This window comes from Natrix helvetica, assembly GCF_964273705.1.
Source record: "Natrix helvetica genome assembly, chromosome: 1".
NCBI lineage: Eukaryota > Metazoa > Chordata > Lepidosauria > Squamata > Natricidae > Natrix > Natrix helvetica.
In genome coordinates, this window is record NC_138548.1 from 297162269 (window position 1) to 297181758 (window position 19490).

General features: G+C 41.6%; 1 protein-coding gene across 2 annotated transcripts in view; it reads right to left on the minus strand.

Annotated features, from left to right (window-relative positions):
* CACNA2D2 (calcium voltage-gated channel auxiliary subunit alpha2delta 2) overlaps positions 1-19490 on the minus strand; it is a 677428-nt gene that overhangs the window by 138285 nt on the left and 519653 nt on the right. For both annotated transcript variants that reach the window (XM_081936759.1, XM_081936758.1), the window contains exons 7-8: positions 17232-17363; positions 13333-13390 (exon numbers count right to left, since the gene is read on the minus strand). In XM_081936759.1, coding sequence (XP_081792885.1) covers positions 13333-13390; positions 17232-17363 — 190 coding nt within the window. The remainder of the gene's footprint in view (positions 1-13332; positions 13391-17231; positions 17364-19490) is intronic.

Here is a 19490-nt window from a genome sequence, read left to right on the forward strand (position 1 = left end):
TACTCTGTACGAAGTATATATCAGAAATATATCATCACAGAAGAGCTATAATATATGGGAATCATAAAAGCTGACTCAAATCTGCCTGATATCTTCATCACACTGTTTTGTCAATCATTGCTAATTGAGCCAGAGGGTGTCAAAGGATGATCATCTTTTAACAATTGAGAAAATTAAATCTATATTGACAGTACAGAAACCTATGAAAGGAACAGTATAGGTCATGATAGCATCAACAACTTCAGGGGGGCATCTGTGTCTATCTGTTTTTATGTCTTGGACACAAGAAAGGGAAATAATTTAGGGGAAAAGGAGGGCTCCACCCTCACAAAGCTACCTGCATATTATCTACTATTTGGGAGCTATGCTTAGTTTACGTTTTGATAGATGACTAAGAGAGTGCAAAAAGAAAATTGTGGCGCAGAAAGTGCCACTTAGCTCTGCTAAAAATTCATTGTGATGTTAAACTGTAAATAAAGCTAATGTTCCCTCTTATGTCTACATAAAGTCTGATCCTTTCCTCAAAGAAGCTAGAGGGAGATTTGATGGCACAAGCTGGCTCAAACAGGATCAGTCCCAGCATGAATTAATTAGTGCTTAATTACTATCAATTATTCAGCATTACTGGGAATTGCTTGTAAATGGACAGCCTTTGATTGCTAATCCCAATTACTAATGTTATCTAATTGGAAGTGATTATATTTTCTTTGGGGGTGATGCTGAGCTTTATGCCTCATGTGCAGCAAAGAAACACTTTGCTGTCTTCTCATGCGTTGGGGTATGTTGCGCAAAGGGAAGGAGATGACTCTACTGCAATTTCTCTGTGTTGTCTTCTAGGACCAGAATGTAACCTTGCGGGCTTCTTGGAAGTTCAAGCCCACTTGAAGGGCACTTCACTGTAGTGTAAACCACCCAGAATCTTTAGAACTCGAGTATATAAACACCTCTATAAAATAACAAATAGCAGCTAAAATTCAGAATTGAGCTCTCTGACGTTTTTGAGCATTTCCTAAATTGAAGCGTAGCTCCAGTGCATGTTACTTGGAAGGTCTGCCAGGTGGAGAACAGTAACTACCCTCATCTCAGTTATCACACAAAGCACAACCTGAACCATCCATGCAATGCCCATTGACTGTCTTCACATATTATGTGCGTGTTTTACATTTGTTGTAGCTACACGTTGCTGAGACTAAAGTTAGCACTGAAGAAGAGTATGACATCCTCTTGTGGAACAAATTTCAGGTTTATTTTCCTTCAGTTTGCTTATCACATAGTTCTATAGATCGGTTAGAGTTAGGGTTAGAAATGAACTTCAATGGCTTACCACTAAGGCTAGTTCAGGACTTCCAGGTCCTAGTCCAGTGATGGCTAACCTTTTCGGCACCAAGTGCCAAAATGAGTGTGCGCCCTGGAGCACCAGAACCTGGAAGAGAGCAGCTGCCCGCCACGCGCATGCACACCAGACCAGCTGTTCAGTGCCCATGCGTATGATGGAACTCAGAAGAGCAGCTGGCAACAGCACGCGTGCCCACAGAAAGGGCTCTGAGTGCCACCTCTGGCAAGCGTGCCATAGGTTCGCCATCACGGTCCTAGTCCAACATTTTAACTATTGCCCTGCACTAGTACCTCATGTAACAAATAGTAGCAAGGAGAGTTGTTTTTATCTCTTTGTTCCCATCTAGTGATGAGACTAAATCAGTGGGGAGATATGACTGGTACACACCAGTACGGGCGTACCAGTGCCTGCTGCGAGCACCAGGTACCGTTCCGGTACGGTGCTCCGGAGGGCCCACCCGCCTTCCTTACCTGTATTTGAGCCGATCGGGGCTTCTGCACACGCTCATGGAGCATTTGGCGCTTGTGTAATGCTCCGCCGAGCAGCTGGAGCATCACGGGCGGTACGTACGCATGTGTGTGTGTTGCGCATGTGCATGTGGTGGACGCTCGGCTATGTTGCACCGTACTGGTTGCACCAGGATCCGGAACCCACCACTGGACTAGACAGTCACTTATCTGAAATGATATAGGTTCTTCTGCTTGAGCAGGAGGCTGGACTAGCAGACCCCCAAGGTCCCTTCCAGCTCCATTCCATTACATTCCAGTGGTCATCCAGATGTTTATACGTCAGATATGGCACCTTAATATTATCGCTTACTACAAACCCAGCCATAGAGTTATTGTTTATGTGATTTCTTTCCCCTTTTAATGGATAGAAACAGCATATACACATTGGCCTCTACCATACACTATATCTCATGGGTGGGCAACACAATGGTTTTCAGTATAATTTAATGCAGGCTTCACACTAGTTTTATAAACCTTCTTAGTTTAAACACTGGGAAACACGATTTGTTGCCAGAAATAAAGGGCAAAAACAAACACTATCTAAAGGAAGGTGATTAATTTCTCCATTGCCTCAAATGCTTCCATACATGGTTGGAGATCTGATAAGAAATCAGTTATGACTTGTCAGATGAGGCTATAGTGATAAGCATTACATTCTAATGGGCTCGTTTTCCTTTTTGTGCTTAGCAATCTGGGCTCTTACGAGAGAAAAGTTACTGTTTGCCTGCTGTAACTAGCTGGGTTAGGCAAGGCAGTCCAAATTTAGTAACCTTTGTAGGGCAGCATCAGTGGTTTTGAAGAAGACGACAGCATGCCACTATGGCAAGTGGAGGCATAAGTAAAAGGGACCCATTTAATTCCCTGAATAAAATAAACCTGGGATGGAAGGGAAAAATGCAGCAATCAGTTACTGGCTGGCATCTGAAAACTCAATTGGCTCCCAGTTCTTTGTGCTTAGCTGTGCTCATAAAGAGCTTGTGTTGGTTTTCTGGCAATTTTCTGAAGAGAAAAAAAAAAGAAGCTCTATCCTGTTAGCATTCCAATTTCCCAAAAGATCTAAAATGGTTAGAACAGCCTGGAGCAATACTGAGTAGGCCGTAAATTGAAGACAAAAGGGTTTAGTGGTAGAAAAGCTGGTTGTCTGAAAGCCCCCTTTACTCGCTCCATATATTTTAACTGGAAGCCATTGCAATGGTCATCTGAACTCTCAGTGTGAGGAATCAACTTTTCTCTGGTGCCTGGGGAAGATAAAAACAGATTTTATATAAACCAATTTCATCAGAAAGCAGCAAGCTTTATTATGTTTTCTTGTATGGGTACTATGCTTCAGGGAAAAGAAAGCTATTTCTAAATTATTTATTGCAGAGAAAGCTGTGTTAAACCAAACCAACCTCACAAAACTGATCTGACTGAATTAAGCTTGTTCACATTAGCTCAGCCCTTAAATCAGTTTAATCTATCTGAGTTGTCTCCAGTTCAGTTCAAGCAATCATCTTTCATGACAGCTCTCTTCTCATGATTTTTGTTGCACAGCTTCTTCTTTCTGGTTATCTCAACCCATGGTAGTGCGAGAACCTTCCTAAAGCCCTATGAACCACTGTTGTTTCAAACACCCAACTAGTAAACCTCCTGTAGAATACATTTATGGGACGCGGTGGCTCAGTGGCTAAGATGCTGAGCTTGTTGATCAGAAAGGTTGGTGGTTCGAATCCCTAGTGCCGTGTAACGGAGTGAGCTCCTGTTACTTGTCCCTAGCCAGTTCTGCCAACCTAGCAGTTCGGAAGCATGTAAAAATGCAAGTAGAAAAATAGGGACCACCTTTTGTGGGAAGACAACAGCGTTCCGTGCCTCTTCGGCGTTTAATCATGCCCGCCGCATGACCATGGAAACAGCTATTGCCAATCTAAATCTGCCTTAACTGCCTTATAGAGGCAAGTTCCTTCCTTAAAAATATGAAAGTGATAGGAAGAAAAGACAGATCCTGATGAAAGTTAAACAAACCAGATCCGATCCTATGCCAAAAGGGAAGAATTAGATTCACACATATGATGGAAGAGAGAGATCAGTGTACTCTGCAACATACTACAGAGAAATGCTCATTTGCAAGAAAGGGAAAGCAGTGGAAAATATTGGAAGGTGATTTGTCCTCCCATTAAAGTCCTTCTTCCTCATCTAAGCTCCCTCTATATGACTAAAATGCCCCATTTGGGAGACAGCTAGTCCTATAACAGCAGAGGTAGTCTTCAATGACATATTATTTCTATTCTTGAATGAAAAAAAAATGCAAAAATGCAATCCATTTTTTTCTTTTCTTGAAAAAAAAAGTTATTGGAGTGAAGGAGAGAAAGAAAGAGAGACAATAGCAACGAGAGGAGATTTCCTATATAGAAAATAAAGAGAATAAAGACAATTGGCTTATTCCACAATGGGAATGGGGTGAGCAGGGGAATTTCAAGGGCTGTTCCAGAGGAATTCAGCTATAAGCTACAACATTTGCTTCTTTGAGAAGATTCTCTTCTGCTGGCAAACAGTTCCCTCACTTAGCAAGCTCTCTGCAAAAAAGACCTGTTAGATCGGGTAATGGAAAGGCACACTCAGGCTAAAGGCAACGACAGCTCTTTATTGTAACAGAACAAGTATGTACAATCCAGCGAAGGTTCAGTCTGACAGCAGCCCTTTTATAGGGAGCTGTCAGACCCTTTGACCAATGAGATTAAACCTCTGTTCCCGCTGGAACAGAGGACCTTGGTGGAAACCATTATAACAGTTGCTAGTATCTAACAAGACCTAATGTTACTTTTCTCTCTAATCCTTCCCTCTAATCCACGTGAGGAAAGTTAATAATGAATATGCAGCAATTGTCAACAATTAACTGGAATGTTGCGGTCATTAATTTTTTGCCAAAGAAATCATCCAATCATTCAGAGTGCACACTGCCACTCAGCCCTATTTGTCAAGAGGTGACACAGCATGGCTGAAAGTATAATTGCCCATCTGGCCAGCTAATATTTGAGGAGGAAAAAATCCCCCACAAGCGAATGTACAGTAGAGGGAAAACCCATCAACACCTGCCGATTAGTTTTCTGCATCTTGTTGGCATCACTTATCATTTCATTTGCATGGGCCAACATCTAGGTAAAATTAATTAATTAATTCAATCTCTATAGCTACCCATCTCAAATAAGTGACTTGGGGTGGGGGTGGGGAGACAATCATTAAAATTAAAAGCAGTTACAACATAGTACAAAATGAAATAAAGACTCAGATAGAAAGCCAGGTCTTGAGGGCTTTAAGAGTGGCTAACAGGCTCAGGGTCATCCTCAATTCTGAAGGGAGAATGCTCCAGAGGGCAGGGGCTATATCAGAGAAGACGTATCTCCTAGACCTCAAGACAATGACCCGATGACACTCCTTAGCTGATGGAACCCGTAGCCCGTTCAACTTGCAAGACCAAATTGGACATGTAGAAAGCACTTGAGGAAGACAATCCTCAGGCAATCTGATTCCAAAGCCATGCAAGGGTTTAAAGGTGACAGCTAGCCTCTTGAATTGCACCCAGAAACACACAAGTAACCAATGCAATTCATGCAGTAGTAGTGTTACATATGTCAAATATTTAATAACATCCACTACCTCTGCAGCCACATTTTGCACCAGTTGAAGCTTCTGAATGTTTTTCAAGGGCAACCCTATGTAGAGCATATTGCAATAATCCAAACAAGAGGTCACGACTGACTCTGAGTAGAAACTCTTGGTCCAGGAATGAGTGCAACTGGTGCACAGCCCAAAATTTAAAAAGGCTCTCCTAGCTATGGCTGTCACCTAATCTTCTAGCAGGAGCCATGAGTCCAGAAAGACACCAAGATTATGCAGGAGGTCCAAATATCTAGAGCCACTCACTCTTGGGTGGAGTTGAAGCTCATTGCAGCTTATCCAGGTCCCTATTGCCTCCAGACACTGGGACAAGATAACCATGGTATCACTCAGGCGGCTCAGGATGAAAACATAAAACTGGATATCAACAACATATTGATGATATTTCACACCAACTATCAGATGATCCCACTCAGGAGTTTCAAGTAGATGTTGAACAGGAGAGGAGAGAGAACCAGACCTTAAGGCATCCCACAAAGTAAGGGCTGTAGCCTGGATCTTTGCCTCCTATCAACATCAACTGGAGCTGATCCCAGAGGAAGGCCACAGTACTATCCCAACTGCCAAAGCCACTCCAGACAGATACCATGATTGATGGCATCGAAGGATGCAGAGAGGTGAAGAAGAACAAGGACCAATCCACTCTCTCTAGTGGTCAATGTGGTTTCAGTTCCATAACCTAACCCGAACCCTAACTGAAAGGTCATTCAGAATTTTTTGAAGCTGCCATGCAGCCACAATCATTCTTACAAAGGAAAGGTTGCCGGCTGGATAAAAATTGTCCAGCAATGACCCCTTGAGGACCAACTATTAACCAACAGTAAAGGAACCAACAGTCAAAGCTACATCACATACTAGCTTCAAGTAGAGTAGCAATGAAGGGTTTGGAAAAGATGTTCAGATGCAGGGATATATGTCCATAACCACAAAGATCAGAATCATGCAGGCAATGTTTTTCCCCTGTAATATAATATTGCATAGACGTAAAAGCTGGATTATGAAGAAGCAAAATAGAAAGAGTATTGATATGTTTGAACTTTGGTATGGGAGAAGACTCCTGAAAATACCATGGACAATTGAGAAAATAAACAAATGAATCGTAGAAAATTCAGCCCAGAATTCTTCCTCAAGGCACAAATGACCAGATTCAACTTTCATATTTTGAAATATTATGCAAAAGCCTAGATATTTGGAAAAGGCTTTAATTCTGGCAAAGGTGAAAGGAAAAAGAAGAGGACATCCAGCAGCATGATGGAATGACTCTTTTGTTGAAAGACCCGAAAAGGCAGGTTGGGGACAGATCACTGTGGAGAAAATCCATTTGTCTGGTCATTAAGAATCAACACCAAATTGCTGGCACATCATCATTAAATAAATATGCTTTAAAATAATTGATCATCAACCTGGCCAGGGAAGAGGTGACCCTGGATTTACTTTTAAGCAGAACCAACCATGGATCTTATTATCAACTGCTAGAGAACATGAAATCATGGAGTGGTGGTGTCTAGGACAATTCACCAGAGCCAATTCACCATGGCCAACTCGCCACGGCCAACTTGCCGTGGCACAACTTGCTGCAGGAAAAAAAAGTTACACAATATTGATGGAATAGAACAATTAAAGGATGCAAAAAGAGGACAAAATGAAATGTGAATGACCAACATTAAAATTATTTTAAATAATGAAATAAAATTGTTGACTTGTCCCATGGTGAGTTGGCCATGGCAAGTTGGCTGTGGTGAGTTGTCCCATTCTGATCATGGAACCTACTCTTAACTCAGATTATATGTTGAACCTTCCAGCGGAATTTATTGACTCCCAGGAAAAAGCATGCTACATGTCATGCACCCATTATAACTCTTTTTATGTTCTAGAATCTATATCTTAAAATATCTTTATTGTATCCTATCAGGAAGGCCTTGAAAATGAAATCTGCATTATGCTATCTTTGCCAAGACTCTTCTACAAAACCTTTAGGGAATTGTTGATCCATACATTATTATTTGATTTTTTTCCCATTTAAAAAAAAGGATGTATAATATGAATTATAGACCACAGTGAAAGTATAGGTTTGAAGATATTTATTTATAGCTTTTCAGTGTCAGCTTTTTCAAAGCACTGTTTGAAGCATTTTGTTAAAAGTAAGAAGCTTAGGAAAAAGAAATAAACCTAGAGTGAAAATTGAATGGAAGGATGTCAGCCTGTACTCTTTAGCCTACCTTGCAGATTCATTTCTTGCAATTTTCTTATGTAGCAATTTTCTTATGTATCCTCTCTAACCCATCATGAATAGTTATGTTCAATCTAGTTTTGCAATGCTGATAAATGCATGACCTACCTGTAACTCTCTCTTGTAAGGGTCAATTTATATTTTGAGTAAAATAGAAAGAATTTGCTTCTTTCATAATACTTTGGACATTGGGTTCTGAATAGCTGGAGGTGTTATGAGCTTAGATGATCAAAGACATAGTTTACTATCTTAATTCAAAATGATGATAAACAGTAGCCTCTTTGTTCATATTTACGTAGATTCAGGTTGACATCTTTAGAGGTTGAACTGGATATGAACCCATTAAGGACTATTATGAGGTCAAAATGGAAAGAAGCAAAGTTTTTGTGAAAGTCTCCTTCAGTCCACTACTCAAAGCATGTCTCACTGCCTTGACTATTAGCTCCCTTAGCCTGTAGCTAAAATAATTTACCTTCAGAATGAAGCAACTCAGACCAGCAATACCAGCCAAAAAAGGCTTGAGCTATTTTGCATACATATAGCTGCTCTGCATGGTTTGGAGAAGGCCAGAAGTTTAAGAGATAGAACTCAAAGAAACTTTGGCTGTTGATACGAAGAAAGGCTATTGGTTCTTCCTCCCCCCCCAAATTATGGAGGATGTGGTTTTAGAGGAAGCCCTTCCCAGTCCAGTGAGAACAGCTGGATGGGCTGGTTATGATATTGTTCTGGGAATCTGGCTGGGCCCAGAAGTGTGTGTAGAGGGATATTCCTCTCTCAGAAATATCTCAGCTGGATTTTGGGTGTGGCACCAACTGAGATCTCAGGACAGTGGTGTGGAAATTATCATCTGAGAATCTCTTTTTTAATGGGTGCTACTCCACAGGTTGCTGGATGTAGGATCTTATTCATTAAGTTGAGGTCTTGGGATCAGTTGAGATTGTTGCTATTGTACTAGCCTCTCTCCTGCATAACAATGTCCCTGCCTGAGCTGCTTGATTCTTTCTGGATTGGTGGATTGGCCTTTCTGGGTAAAGCTGACAGAAAACTTCAACTGGTGGGATCCAAAAGGTGGGCCTTTTCTGCCATGGAACCCACCTTGTGGAACATCATCTTGTCCCCCCAACCTCCCAAAGGTGAGATTGGTTCCATCCTTGACATCCTTCCAAAGGCCCCTTAAAACACAGCGGTGTAAGCAGGTCTGGAGATCTCAAGGCCACAATAAGTTGACAAAATGATTGTAGTGTTTTTAACATCAATCCACGATCCATAAAAAAATATTGCTGATGCTTTTTTTTAATGTAGTTTTTAAAATTTGGATATTATTGTTTTGATTGCAAGCTAGCTAGAGTCCCTTTATTGTGAGATGGGTGGCTATATAAATGTCAAAAATGGAGAAACAAATAAGTGGAATGCTTTACTGTTCTTTCTTTTTGCTATCCAGCCAGGACTTCCAGCTCAACATGTCTGTCCCCTTCCTATCTTTGCAGGCTACTAATGCTTGTTTGAACAAGAAATGTGGTCTCTCAGGTGAGAGAAAAAGGAGATAGTACAAGGAGCAGCAATCATCGCTTGGTGCGCCTTGTACAAACAGGCTTTTTTAGACACAGGCAAAATGAAGTGCCGAAAAAGAAGGCTGTTTACCTTCCATTCGCAAGGCAAAGGCACTATAATTTCCTTTCTGCATCTCTGTGTGTATTATGTCTGTAGGAGGCTGGTTCTCTTCCCCCAATTTACAAAAGCTTCAAAATAGATAGAGGAAAAATAAATCCGAAGCACTCTGCACTTGCCCAGGCAATAATTAGCATTGCCAAACCAGCGCCTTTACCTGGGCTAATCCTAACCGATTCAATCCCACTTAAACTTGCTGTGTGGCTAAATTGATGATTGCAGCTTTCCCTGAAATGCAATCTGTCACCATGCGAGGTATCTCTCTCTCTCCCTCCCTCCCTTTCTCTCTTGCTCTCTCCTTTGAGCTCTGTCTTAGAGAAACGTTTGTTTTTTTCTGTTTTTCTCTCCCAGCCACCGCCTAAGGTGGAAAGCCCCAATCTGAGCTGCCTGAAAAAAATAAGGCAAAATTTACAATTGCAACTTTCTTGGGAAGGGCGAAGGATTCCTGCCTCTTTTATCTGTATCTAAGGTTATCATCTCTCCGTCTCTCCTGCCTGGGCTCCTTCTTTTCTTCCGAGACACAACAGGAGGGAGGGGAAGAAGTCGAAGCAGATGAGAGCTGCAGCTCGGATGCCCCTGTCTGTGTTATTGTATCCATTTTCCAATGGCAACGATGTGTGAAATGAAAATTGGACAGAGCTGGCTGCTCACAGACCTGGAATTTCATACAGACTAGTGGAGGGAAGGAGGGAGCAGAGAGACAGAGAGATGTCAGGAGGAGGGGGTGGGGGAAGAGACTTCTGGATGGCTGCACGCACCCATGGCCTGAGTAAGCCCTACTTCAGCTTAATAGACCCTTGGAGTGGAAGTACCGGGCTCATTTACATTTCATTACTCCAAGTGCTCTGCTAGCTCAAGATATTTGAGAGCATTTACAGAAGCAGAAAAGTTGAAGAGAAACCCAGAAGGGTTGTGGATTCTCTCCCTTCTCTAATTCCTTTTGCTACATTCTGGCGGCCATTTTATAAGCATCTCCTTATAGGAAATGCTGTCCTGTGTGACACAGATATTCTCTCATATGTGATCTATTCCCTGCCATTTCTTCAGCCACGAGGGTTTTTCTTTCTATAAAGACTAGGGTAGAACATGGTGTGTGTGTATGAGTGTGTTTGCGCATATGTGCCGTGTGTGGTTGCAATAATGTTCTTCAGAAATAGGTTATAATACAATAACAGAATAAATAACAGAATAACAGAGTTGGAAGTGACTTTGGAGGTCTTCTAGTCCAACCCTCTGCACAAGCAGGAGTCCTATATCATTCCAGACAAGTGGCTATATATTCTCTTCTTAAAAGCTTCCAGTAATGGAGCACCCACAACTTCTGAAGGCAATTGGTTAATTGTTCTAATTGTTAGGAAATTCCTCTTTAGTTCTAGGTTGCTTCTCTCATTGATTAGTTTCAATTCATTGTTTCTTGCCTTGCCTTCGGGTGCTTTGGAAAATAGGTTGACCCCCTCTTCTTTGTGGCAGCCTCTCAAATACTGGAGGGACTGCTGTTATGTCATTCCTAGTCCTTCTTTTCACTAGACTAGACAAATCCAATTCCTGCAAGTCTATGGAGATTCTCAGTCATCCAGGTCATGGTTGTCCCAAAGGTGAAGAACCTTCTTGGAAGAGAAGCAAAACTTCTTTAAAGAAAAACCAGAAAGTCCAGTTGCCTCTTGAAGGACCATCTTTGGCCCAATTCCTGCAACTGGTTTTTGTATGTTTTAACCTCCAGCCCCCTAATCATATTTGTTGCTCTTTTCTGCACTCTTTCCAGAGTCTTTACACTTTTTTATAATATGGTGACCAAAACTGGATGCAGAATTCTAAGTGCTCTTTCCACTTTTTCTCTTCTCTCTTACTAAATCCATGAAAGGAATGAAATGAAATGAAAAATTCTGACCAGAATCTTTTGGTTGCTCCTGATAATGATCTACAAAAGTATGACTAAATATTCTTTTAGCAGTCTGTAAAATCAGAAATGGTAATTTAAGAAATTACAATATCCTCATTTCATTTTTTCCCCTTTACATGAGAGAACTAGGTAATCAAACCAGGAAAGTACATTTGATGTCCAATATTGGTAAGTTAAGTAAAGTGAGATAACCTAGGATATATAGCAACTTTAAAGCTGTTTTACCATCATGGAGTTAAACCTGATTTTGGAGACAATATGGAGGTATGCCTACTTGCTTTGCTCACCTGGTTTTAAAGGAGAGATGGAGCTGGATTTACTACCATAGTACTTGATGACGTTGTGGCGTATTAGGTTAGGATTTCTGATTAAATGTAACATCCAAAAATGGCCAAGGACTCCCGATGATATCACAGGGTTTATTTATAACTATGCTTAAGTACTGTATTAAAAAGAATGAGTGAAACTGACAGACCAACTTGAACCAAAATTCTAGTGCATGTCTTTTATTCAGAAACATAAAAAATGAAATGATGGCGATACTATCTCCACAATTCAAAGACAAAGTAACATGAGAAATTGTCCCTGAGATCTTGTTCAGTAATTTGTTTTGGAACTTTGGTATTCATAGAAAGGTGTCAAAAGAGGGTAGATGGGATGCAAAGTCAAAGAACATACAAAAGAACTGGGACTTGCATTGCAAAACTGCATCTTCCATCATGCCTTTTTTAATCTCCCTCCCATGGATATTATTGTTTGACATATTGTTTTAAACACCCATTCAGACAATTGTTTGTTGCCCGGCAAATAAATGCATATCTATTATTCATTTGAGATAGAGGATCCAGATCCACAAGCAGTATTTTATTATGAAGTAAATATTCCATCTTTCCAGTAATCAAACTTCAGTACTGTATATTGTTGCTGGGAAAATGCAACCCAGCTTCCTCAATCTATTACTTTTAATTCCAACACAATTGCTGTGCTTAAAGGAAATTGCCTCAAAGAGGAACTCTACATTACTTCAAAAGTATAGAAGAGCTACAGCATTTTTTAAAAAAAATCTGAACTAAGCATGGTGACCTAATACAATTCAATATCTTAATTTGCATGCATAGTTTTATTTTCTCCATGCCTACAATTTAAACTGGCCAAAATGTGCTTCATTAACAACAAACAAACATTTGAATCATTCCTGGAAATAAAATCCTCAAGCAGTCCTCCTCACAATCTAAGTCAGGGCTATCATGAGAAATAATATATTAAACCACCACAGTTCCCTTGCTCCTGGGACTTCTTCTGGTTTGGGTCATCTACAGCTTTTGCTAATATCTACTTGATGTAATCTAATTCTTCTGCAATACATGAGCTCCATTTAGAGACCTTTCCTCTTTCTGTTATCTCCCTTTTAAACCTATCTCCAGTACCTCAGCAGACCTGATTTGCTAATTGAAGAGGGAAAATAGAATAGCAAATAACATAGACAGTCCGTGTGCCCTGAGTATGGATAGGCTTTCAACTATGTTATATTACTACCATTAGGGGGACAGCTGTTGCTCATCTCGATAGAGCCCGACACTGTATATTGCTTGACTTAAGTATTTGGGGGGGAAAAGTTAGTGTGAAATCTAGGCATTTCTCAGTTCCACCGAATGCTGGAGAAAGTAGATTGACAGAGATTAAAGTATAATGATAATAAATACTAAAATTTTGAGCTGGCCCATTGCTCTGAATTTTATTGCTAATAGCAATAGCACTTAGACTTATATACTGCTTTAGAGTGCTTTACAGCCCACTCTCAGTGGTTTACAGAGTCAGCCTATTGCCCCCAACAATCTGGATACTCGTTTTACCCATCTCGGAAGGATGAAAGGCTGAGTCAACCTTGAGCCTGGTGGGATTTGAACTGCCAAATTGCAGGCAGCTGACAGTCAGCAGAAATAGCCTGCAGTACTGCATTCTAACCACTGCGCCACCAAGGCTCAAATTGTTTTATTCTTTCTCAAATATGCAGCATAGCAGGCACCCTACTTACCAAGGCCTTCTTCGGACATCATACAGGTCAATCTTATTGGGGGCTCTCCATGGGGAGGCTGTAACGAGAAGAAGCAGTGAAAACTATCGTGATTTTTGAGCTACCAAATATGTTGATATGAGGGAACTTGAGGAGAGAAAGGGAGACAGCGAGCAAAGCTGACATGGAAAGATTTCTCTGCCAGGAATGGTATTAAGCAACAAGAACACCGGAATATGTGAAACTGGGAGGAAAAGCAGCTGTAATTTTATATTATTCAAATGCCTATTATTGTCACAATGCACTGGCCCTGAAAGAAATGTGTCTAAAGCCCATATTAATCTGAAGTGTTTGAAGGTGGGTTTTTTTTTTTTTTGCACACTTCGAACACTGTTCTTTGTTTTGGAACATGTGAATTAGAAAGCATTTAACATTTCAGCCACACATCTCTTTTGCTTCTCCCTCCTTTGAGAATACACATTTTGCTATTTTGCTAAATAATTACAAGGTGTATACAGTAACAGAGGGCATATGTTTACATAAAACTTAGCTTCCCAGTTTAACCAGCAGTTTGGGCCTTAGGACTTTGGACTTTCTATTCCTGCCTCGGTATTCTTTGAAGATTCATTTGTTGACATACATACATATATAAATACATACATACCAGGGGTGGATTCCTTCCAGTTCTAACCTCTTCTATAGAAGAGGTTCCACAAATCTACAGTGCCGTTTAGAACCGGTTCCAGCTCTCTCCCCCTGCCCGTCAGCACTTCATCAAGATGAAGAGCGAGAGGAGGAATTCTGGGAGTTGAAGTCCACAAGTCTTAAAACTGTCAAGTTTGAACACCCCTGGGGTTTTTTTCTAAAGGGTTAGGGGTGCAAGGGTCTTGTAACTTGACAGCTTTAAGACTTGCACACTTCAATGCCAGAGTTCCTGAGCCAACATGACTGGAGGAGGAATTCTGGGGGTTGAAGTCCACAAGTCTTAAAACTGTCAAGTTTGAACACCCCTGGTTTTTTCTAAAGGGTTAGGGGTGCAAGGGTCTTGTAACTTGACAGCTTTAAGACTTACGTACTTCAAATGCCAGAGTTTCTGAGCCAACATTTTGGTTGCTAAGCAAGAGCGTTGTTAAGTAAGTTTCACCACATTTTACAAGTTGGCCATGCCCACCCAGTCACATGGCTGGCAAGCCACTCCCACCCAGTCACATGGCTGGCAAGCCACTGCCACAAAGCAGGCCACACCTACAGAAGAGGTTCTAAAAATTTTTGAAACCCACCACTGATACATACATACAGTATATATAATATATCTCAAGAATTAGGAACTGCATTTTCAGGCAGAGAAAGTATGACTTTATCAAAGCCAGTAGATCTGGGAAAACAATCAACAGCCTCAGAACTTCACATAGGTTTGCAATAATAATAATAATAATAATAATAATAATAATAATAATAATAATAATAATAATAATAATAATAATAATACTTTAATTTATAGACCACGCCCTCTCCCAGAAAGGACTCGGGGCGGTGTACAGTCATATTAAAATAACACTATGGATACATAAATATAGATATAGATAGATAGACGGAGGAGGTAAGATATACACTGTACAGTAATAGTTAAAATTCGAATTAAGAAATTAAAAATTACCCTTAAAAAACTACCCCAGAATAAGAGGTTAAAAGTGGGACTATAAATCGGCTAGGCCAGCTAATTGGAACAGGTGGGTCTTAAGTTTCTGTCGGAAGGAGCGGAGGTCGGTAGTGATTCTGATATCGGGGGGGGAGGTCATTCCAGAGGGTTGGGCCCATCACAGAGAAGGCTCTACTCCTGGGCGCCGCCCGTTGACACTGCTTAGTGGACGGCACCCGGAGGAGTCCCTCCCTGTGGGAGCGAATTGGTCGCAGGGATGTATGAGGTGAGATGCGATCCTGCAGGTAACTAGGTCCTGTGCCATGGAGCGCTTTGAAAATAGTAACCAACACCTTGAAACGCACCCGAAAAACCACAGGCAGCCAGTGCAGCTCGCGCAGGAGTGGTGTTATATGGGAGTACCTGGTCCTCCCCATGATAACCCGCGCGGCCGCATTCTGAACTAGCTGTAGTCTTCGGGTGCATCTCAAGGGGAGCCCCATGTAAATCCAAATTTTTATGTCCAGCATGACCTTGATGGAAATATGCAGGAACTGCTAGGCAAAAGAGGCTGAAGATAACATAATGAGATAACATTAGGAAATGGCTCAGGTAGATGCCTCTCTAATTCACTGAAGTATAAGAAAAAGGAAGAGATGAGTACAATCATACCTGAAAGATTTTGATACTGTAGCCAAGTACATTTAACCTTCCTGTGGGCTTGATTTTCTGATCTACTTAGTGGGGCTGATATCTGGCCAAACCTTGATACCCAATGATCCTTCCTATTATCCTAGAACTGTGATGGCGAACCTATGGCAGGTGTGCTCAAAATGGCACACAAAGCTATGTCGCCCGGCACGTGTGGCCTTACCTGTTTGTTTTCTGGGTTTCTGATATGCATGCGCACATGATGATCAGATGTCCTTCACACACGCGGCAGTGCTGAAAACCAGTGTGCGCATGCATTCTGGCCAGCTGATAATTGAGTGTGCATATGTGCCAGAACCTAGACTTTTGGCTTTTCCAGAGTGCGATCCCTTCACACACGTAGCAGTGCTGAAAACCGGCCTGCGCATATGCGCTGGCAAGCTGATCGCCAGCTTTTCCAGAATGCAGCCCCGACAAACACATGCACTGTTTCCGCGCGACCTTTTTGGTACTCGGTGCTGAAAAGGTTTGCCCTTACTGTCCTAGAATAATGGCCTAGGCAGTGGTCGGCAAGCCGCGGCTCGCGAGCCACATGTGGCTCTTTACACATTTTAATGCGGCTCTTCTGTGTGCTGGGCGCCCGCTCCCCTCCCTCCTCTCGGGCACTTCAAAACAAGCGCCCCTTTCCCTTTTTTCTTTTTGACCCACAATGATTAGGGAGGATCCTGAAGTCGGGCGGGGACGAGAAGCGAGGAGGCAGAAAAAGAAACGGAGGCTAGGGAGCTTCCCCTTGCCCCCTCCCAGCAAAAATCTAACTGGGGAGCCGGGCGGGCAGTAGCAAATTAGCCAATCACGTCGTGTGAGCAGTAGCAAATTAACCGATCACGCTGCGTGATCGGCTAATTTGCTACTGCCCGCCCAGCTCCCCGGTTAGATTTTTGCTGGGAGGGGGCGGGGGGGAAGCTCCTTAGCCTCCATTTCTTTTTCTCCCTCCTCGCTTCTTGGGGCTCCACCAATGGGGGAACAAGGCCCGCCCAGCGCCAGGCTTTGGGCTAACACAGAGGTCTGCAAAGTTGGCTGTTTTAAGACTGGTGGACTTCAATTCTCAGAATTCTGGGAGTTGAAGTCCACCAGTCTTAAGAGCCAAGTTTGCAGATCCCTGGGCTAATATGATTGATGCCCTTGGTGGACTTCAATTCTCAGAATTCTGGGAGTTGAAGTCCACAAGTCTTCAAGCTGTCAGGTTTGAAGACCCCTTGGGGTTTTTTTCCTAAAGGGTTAGGGATGCAAGGATCTTGTAACTTGACAGCTTTAAGACTTGCGTGCTTCAAATGCCAGAGTTTATTGAAACTAAAAACAATGTACCATCCTATGTATTTTCGGTTTTAAAAATGTGGCTCTCAAAATAAATTTCAATCGTGGTTTTGGCGAGATTTGGCTCAGTTGAAAAAAAAGGTTGCCCACCACTGGCCTAGGATGACTAGGAAAGTAATGCACTGTACTTCTTCTAAAGTGAAAGCCATGACTGTGCTGCTACTCCCACTGTCACATCTCAGAGCTCAAAACTCAACTATTTAAATTCAAATGTTCAAATTATATTTTCACTCTGTTAGTTGAGAATGGTACCAACCTGGATAGAAGCGGGTTACCCCTGTAGCGCTGCCGAAGACTTGCCACAACAGAGACGGGTCTTCTTTTCGGTTTTCCACAAACACATCCTCTAAGGCTTCTGTCCAATTCAGTTCGTTGAGGATTACAGTGGCTGCAAAAGAGAGGACAAGTTTAGTGTGCTTAAGGTCTAGAGATCTCTTTGACAAATGTGATTGTTCTCTGGCAAGGGAAGAATGCGAGTTGCTTTTGTGAAAGGATATATGCCCTCCATTAGCAGGATATATTCACTCCATTAGGGGAGCTGTGAAGAGTGACATCAGCTGAAAGATTGTTCTTGGCAATGCCCAGCATCTCCTGTGGAGCTGATTATCATCAATTTGTCACAACAACATAGTTGCATGCAGGCTATCTCTCTTCAGTGGGGCCATTCCTTGACCTTTTGTTTATATTGCTTATTTACAGACCACATTTCTATCAGAGATGGAATAGGAAGTGCCTAATAATAGTAAAAAAAAAGGAACCGAAACTAACTGAAACCCAAATAAGAGTGTGCCCCCCAAAAAGGTCCCTTAAAATTTCATTAAATTAAAACAGACTTTAAAATTCAGAACAGCCCCCCCCCAAAAAACCCCCAAATCAAATCAGTAAGCTAAACACCTGTATAGAGGTAAAACACTTTTGCCTGCCATCAAAAGGCCAGCGATGAAGGACACTTTCAGAGTTATTATCAAGCTAATGATTTCATGAAAATACCATGCATGCATAAATGGGTTTATGTAATCAAACATCAGCCGGTATGTATTAAGAGCAGTGATAATCAATTGACTATGTCTGAGATGAAGTCCAAAGAGACATGTATGGTATAAATGATTTAACGCATTAGATTTAATGACTATGTAGCCAAACATTATACACAGAACCATGTGAGAGGCTGTTAGACTAGAATAAGTTGAAATGGAGACCTTTTGCCTGTTGGTTCTAAAAAGAAATAATCATAAAATATAAATCCATTTGATAATGTGTACCCTAAGGGATTACCGTACCTCTCTGGCCTAGTATAATTTGGGATGTGTCTCATATAATGTAATATAATATGATTATAACATATGATCATAAAATACACAAAGAGAGATTAATAAAAGAGATTAACTACAAAGTACCTATGGATTATTAAAATTTGAATTGAGCCCTACCACCAGATGTAATGATTTTTAGGGTTGCGCAATGTTCACCTGAGACCTTGAAGAGGATGGGGAAGTGCTAGCTGGTAACTCAATCCACATCATCTCCATGTACTGTACATTGATAGCATCCAATCTGAGAAGGCAATGGCATTGTAGTATGGAAGTCTATGTATGTCTCCTCCTTCTTGGTGGTCTCACCACCAATATTTGGTAGTGCAACTTTAAGGCTGAGTAAGAAAGTTTGCAACACTTTGCAACAACATCAACAGGATAGCTAAGGGAAAGGATATTTTTGTCTGCGTTTTGAAGACTTGGAGCATTGTTTAAAAATGTGTTCATATCCCTTTTTAATCCTGGTGATCGTGACTACTCCATCCCTCAGCAAAACTCATGGTTCAGAGATAAGTAAGCAAGTATTACTCATCATGCTGACGGAGGCTGATGGAAGCTAGAATCCAAAACAAGTGAAGAACTCTAGAAATTCTCCTTTCCCCACATTCACTGGGGATAAATCTAGAATGTCTTATACCCTCTTCAAGTCAAACTGTTTCTAGTTCCCAGTCCTTGCCCAGCACTCCCCATTACAGTCAGACATCTTTGACTGCATGACAATTTTATGGCCATCTTAAAGCCTTCCCAAGAATAAGAATCCATGTACCATGTACAGACATTTGTCCCCTCGGTTCCCCATACAGATGGGAGATATTCCGTCGGCAGCCACGTTTATCCCCCTTCCCCCCATAAGTCAGTTCAAAAGAGATGCCAAAGGAGAGAAATAAAGGGACTCTACCGGGGTTATTCCCATTCTGCATTCCTGGTGGCTTTTGTGTCTAATGCAAAAGCAATTAAGACGCTGACAAACAGAGGCTTTAAATTATTCAGCTATTAAGGAAAGTGATAAGCTCAAAGCAGCCTGACTGTATGATTAATCAGCTGGGGCTGGGATTTAAGCAATGTGTAGAAGAGAGACATTTGGTACTTGTCGCTGCCAGCCTGCTTTTTTTCCTCTTTTAAAGGAATCTTCCACTCCCCAAAAGATGCCAGTTAACAGTACTTGGGGGAGAGAAAATCCTGGAAAGGAGCAGCTGGACGAT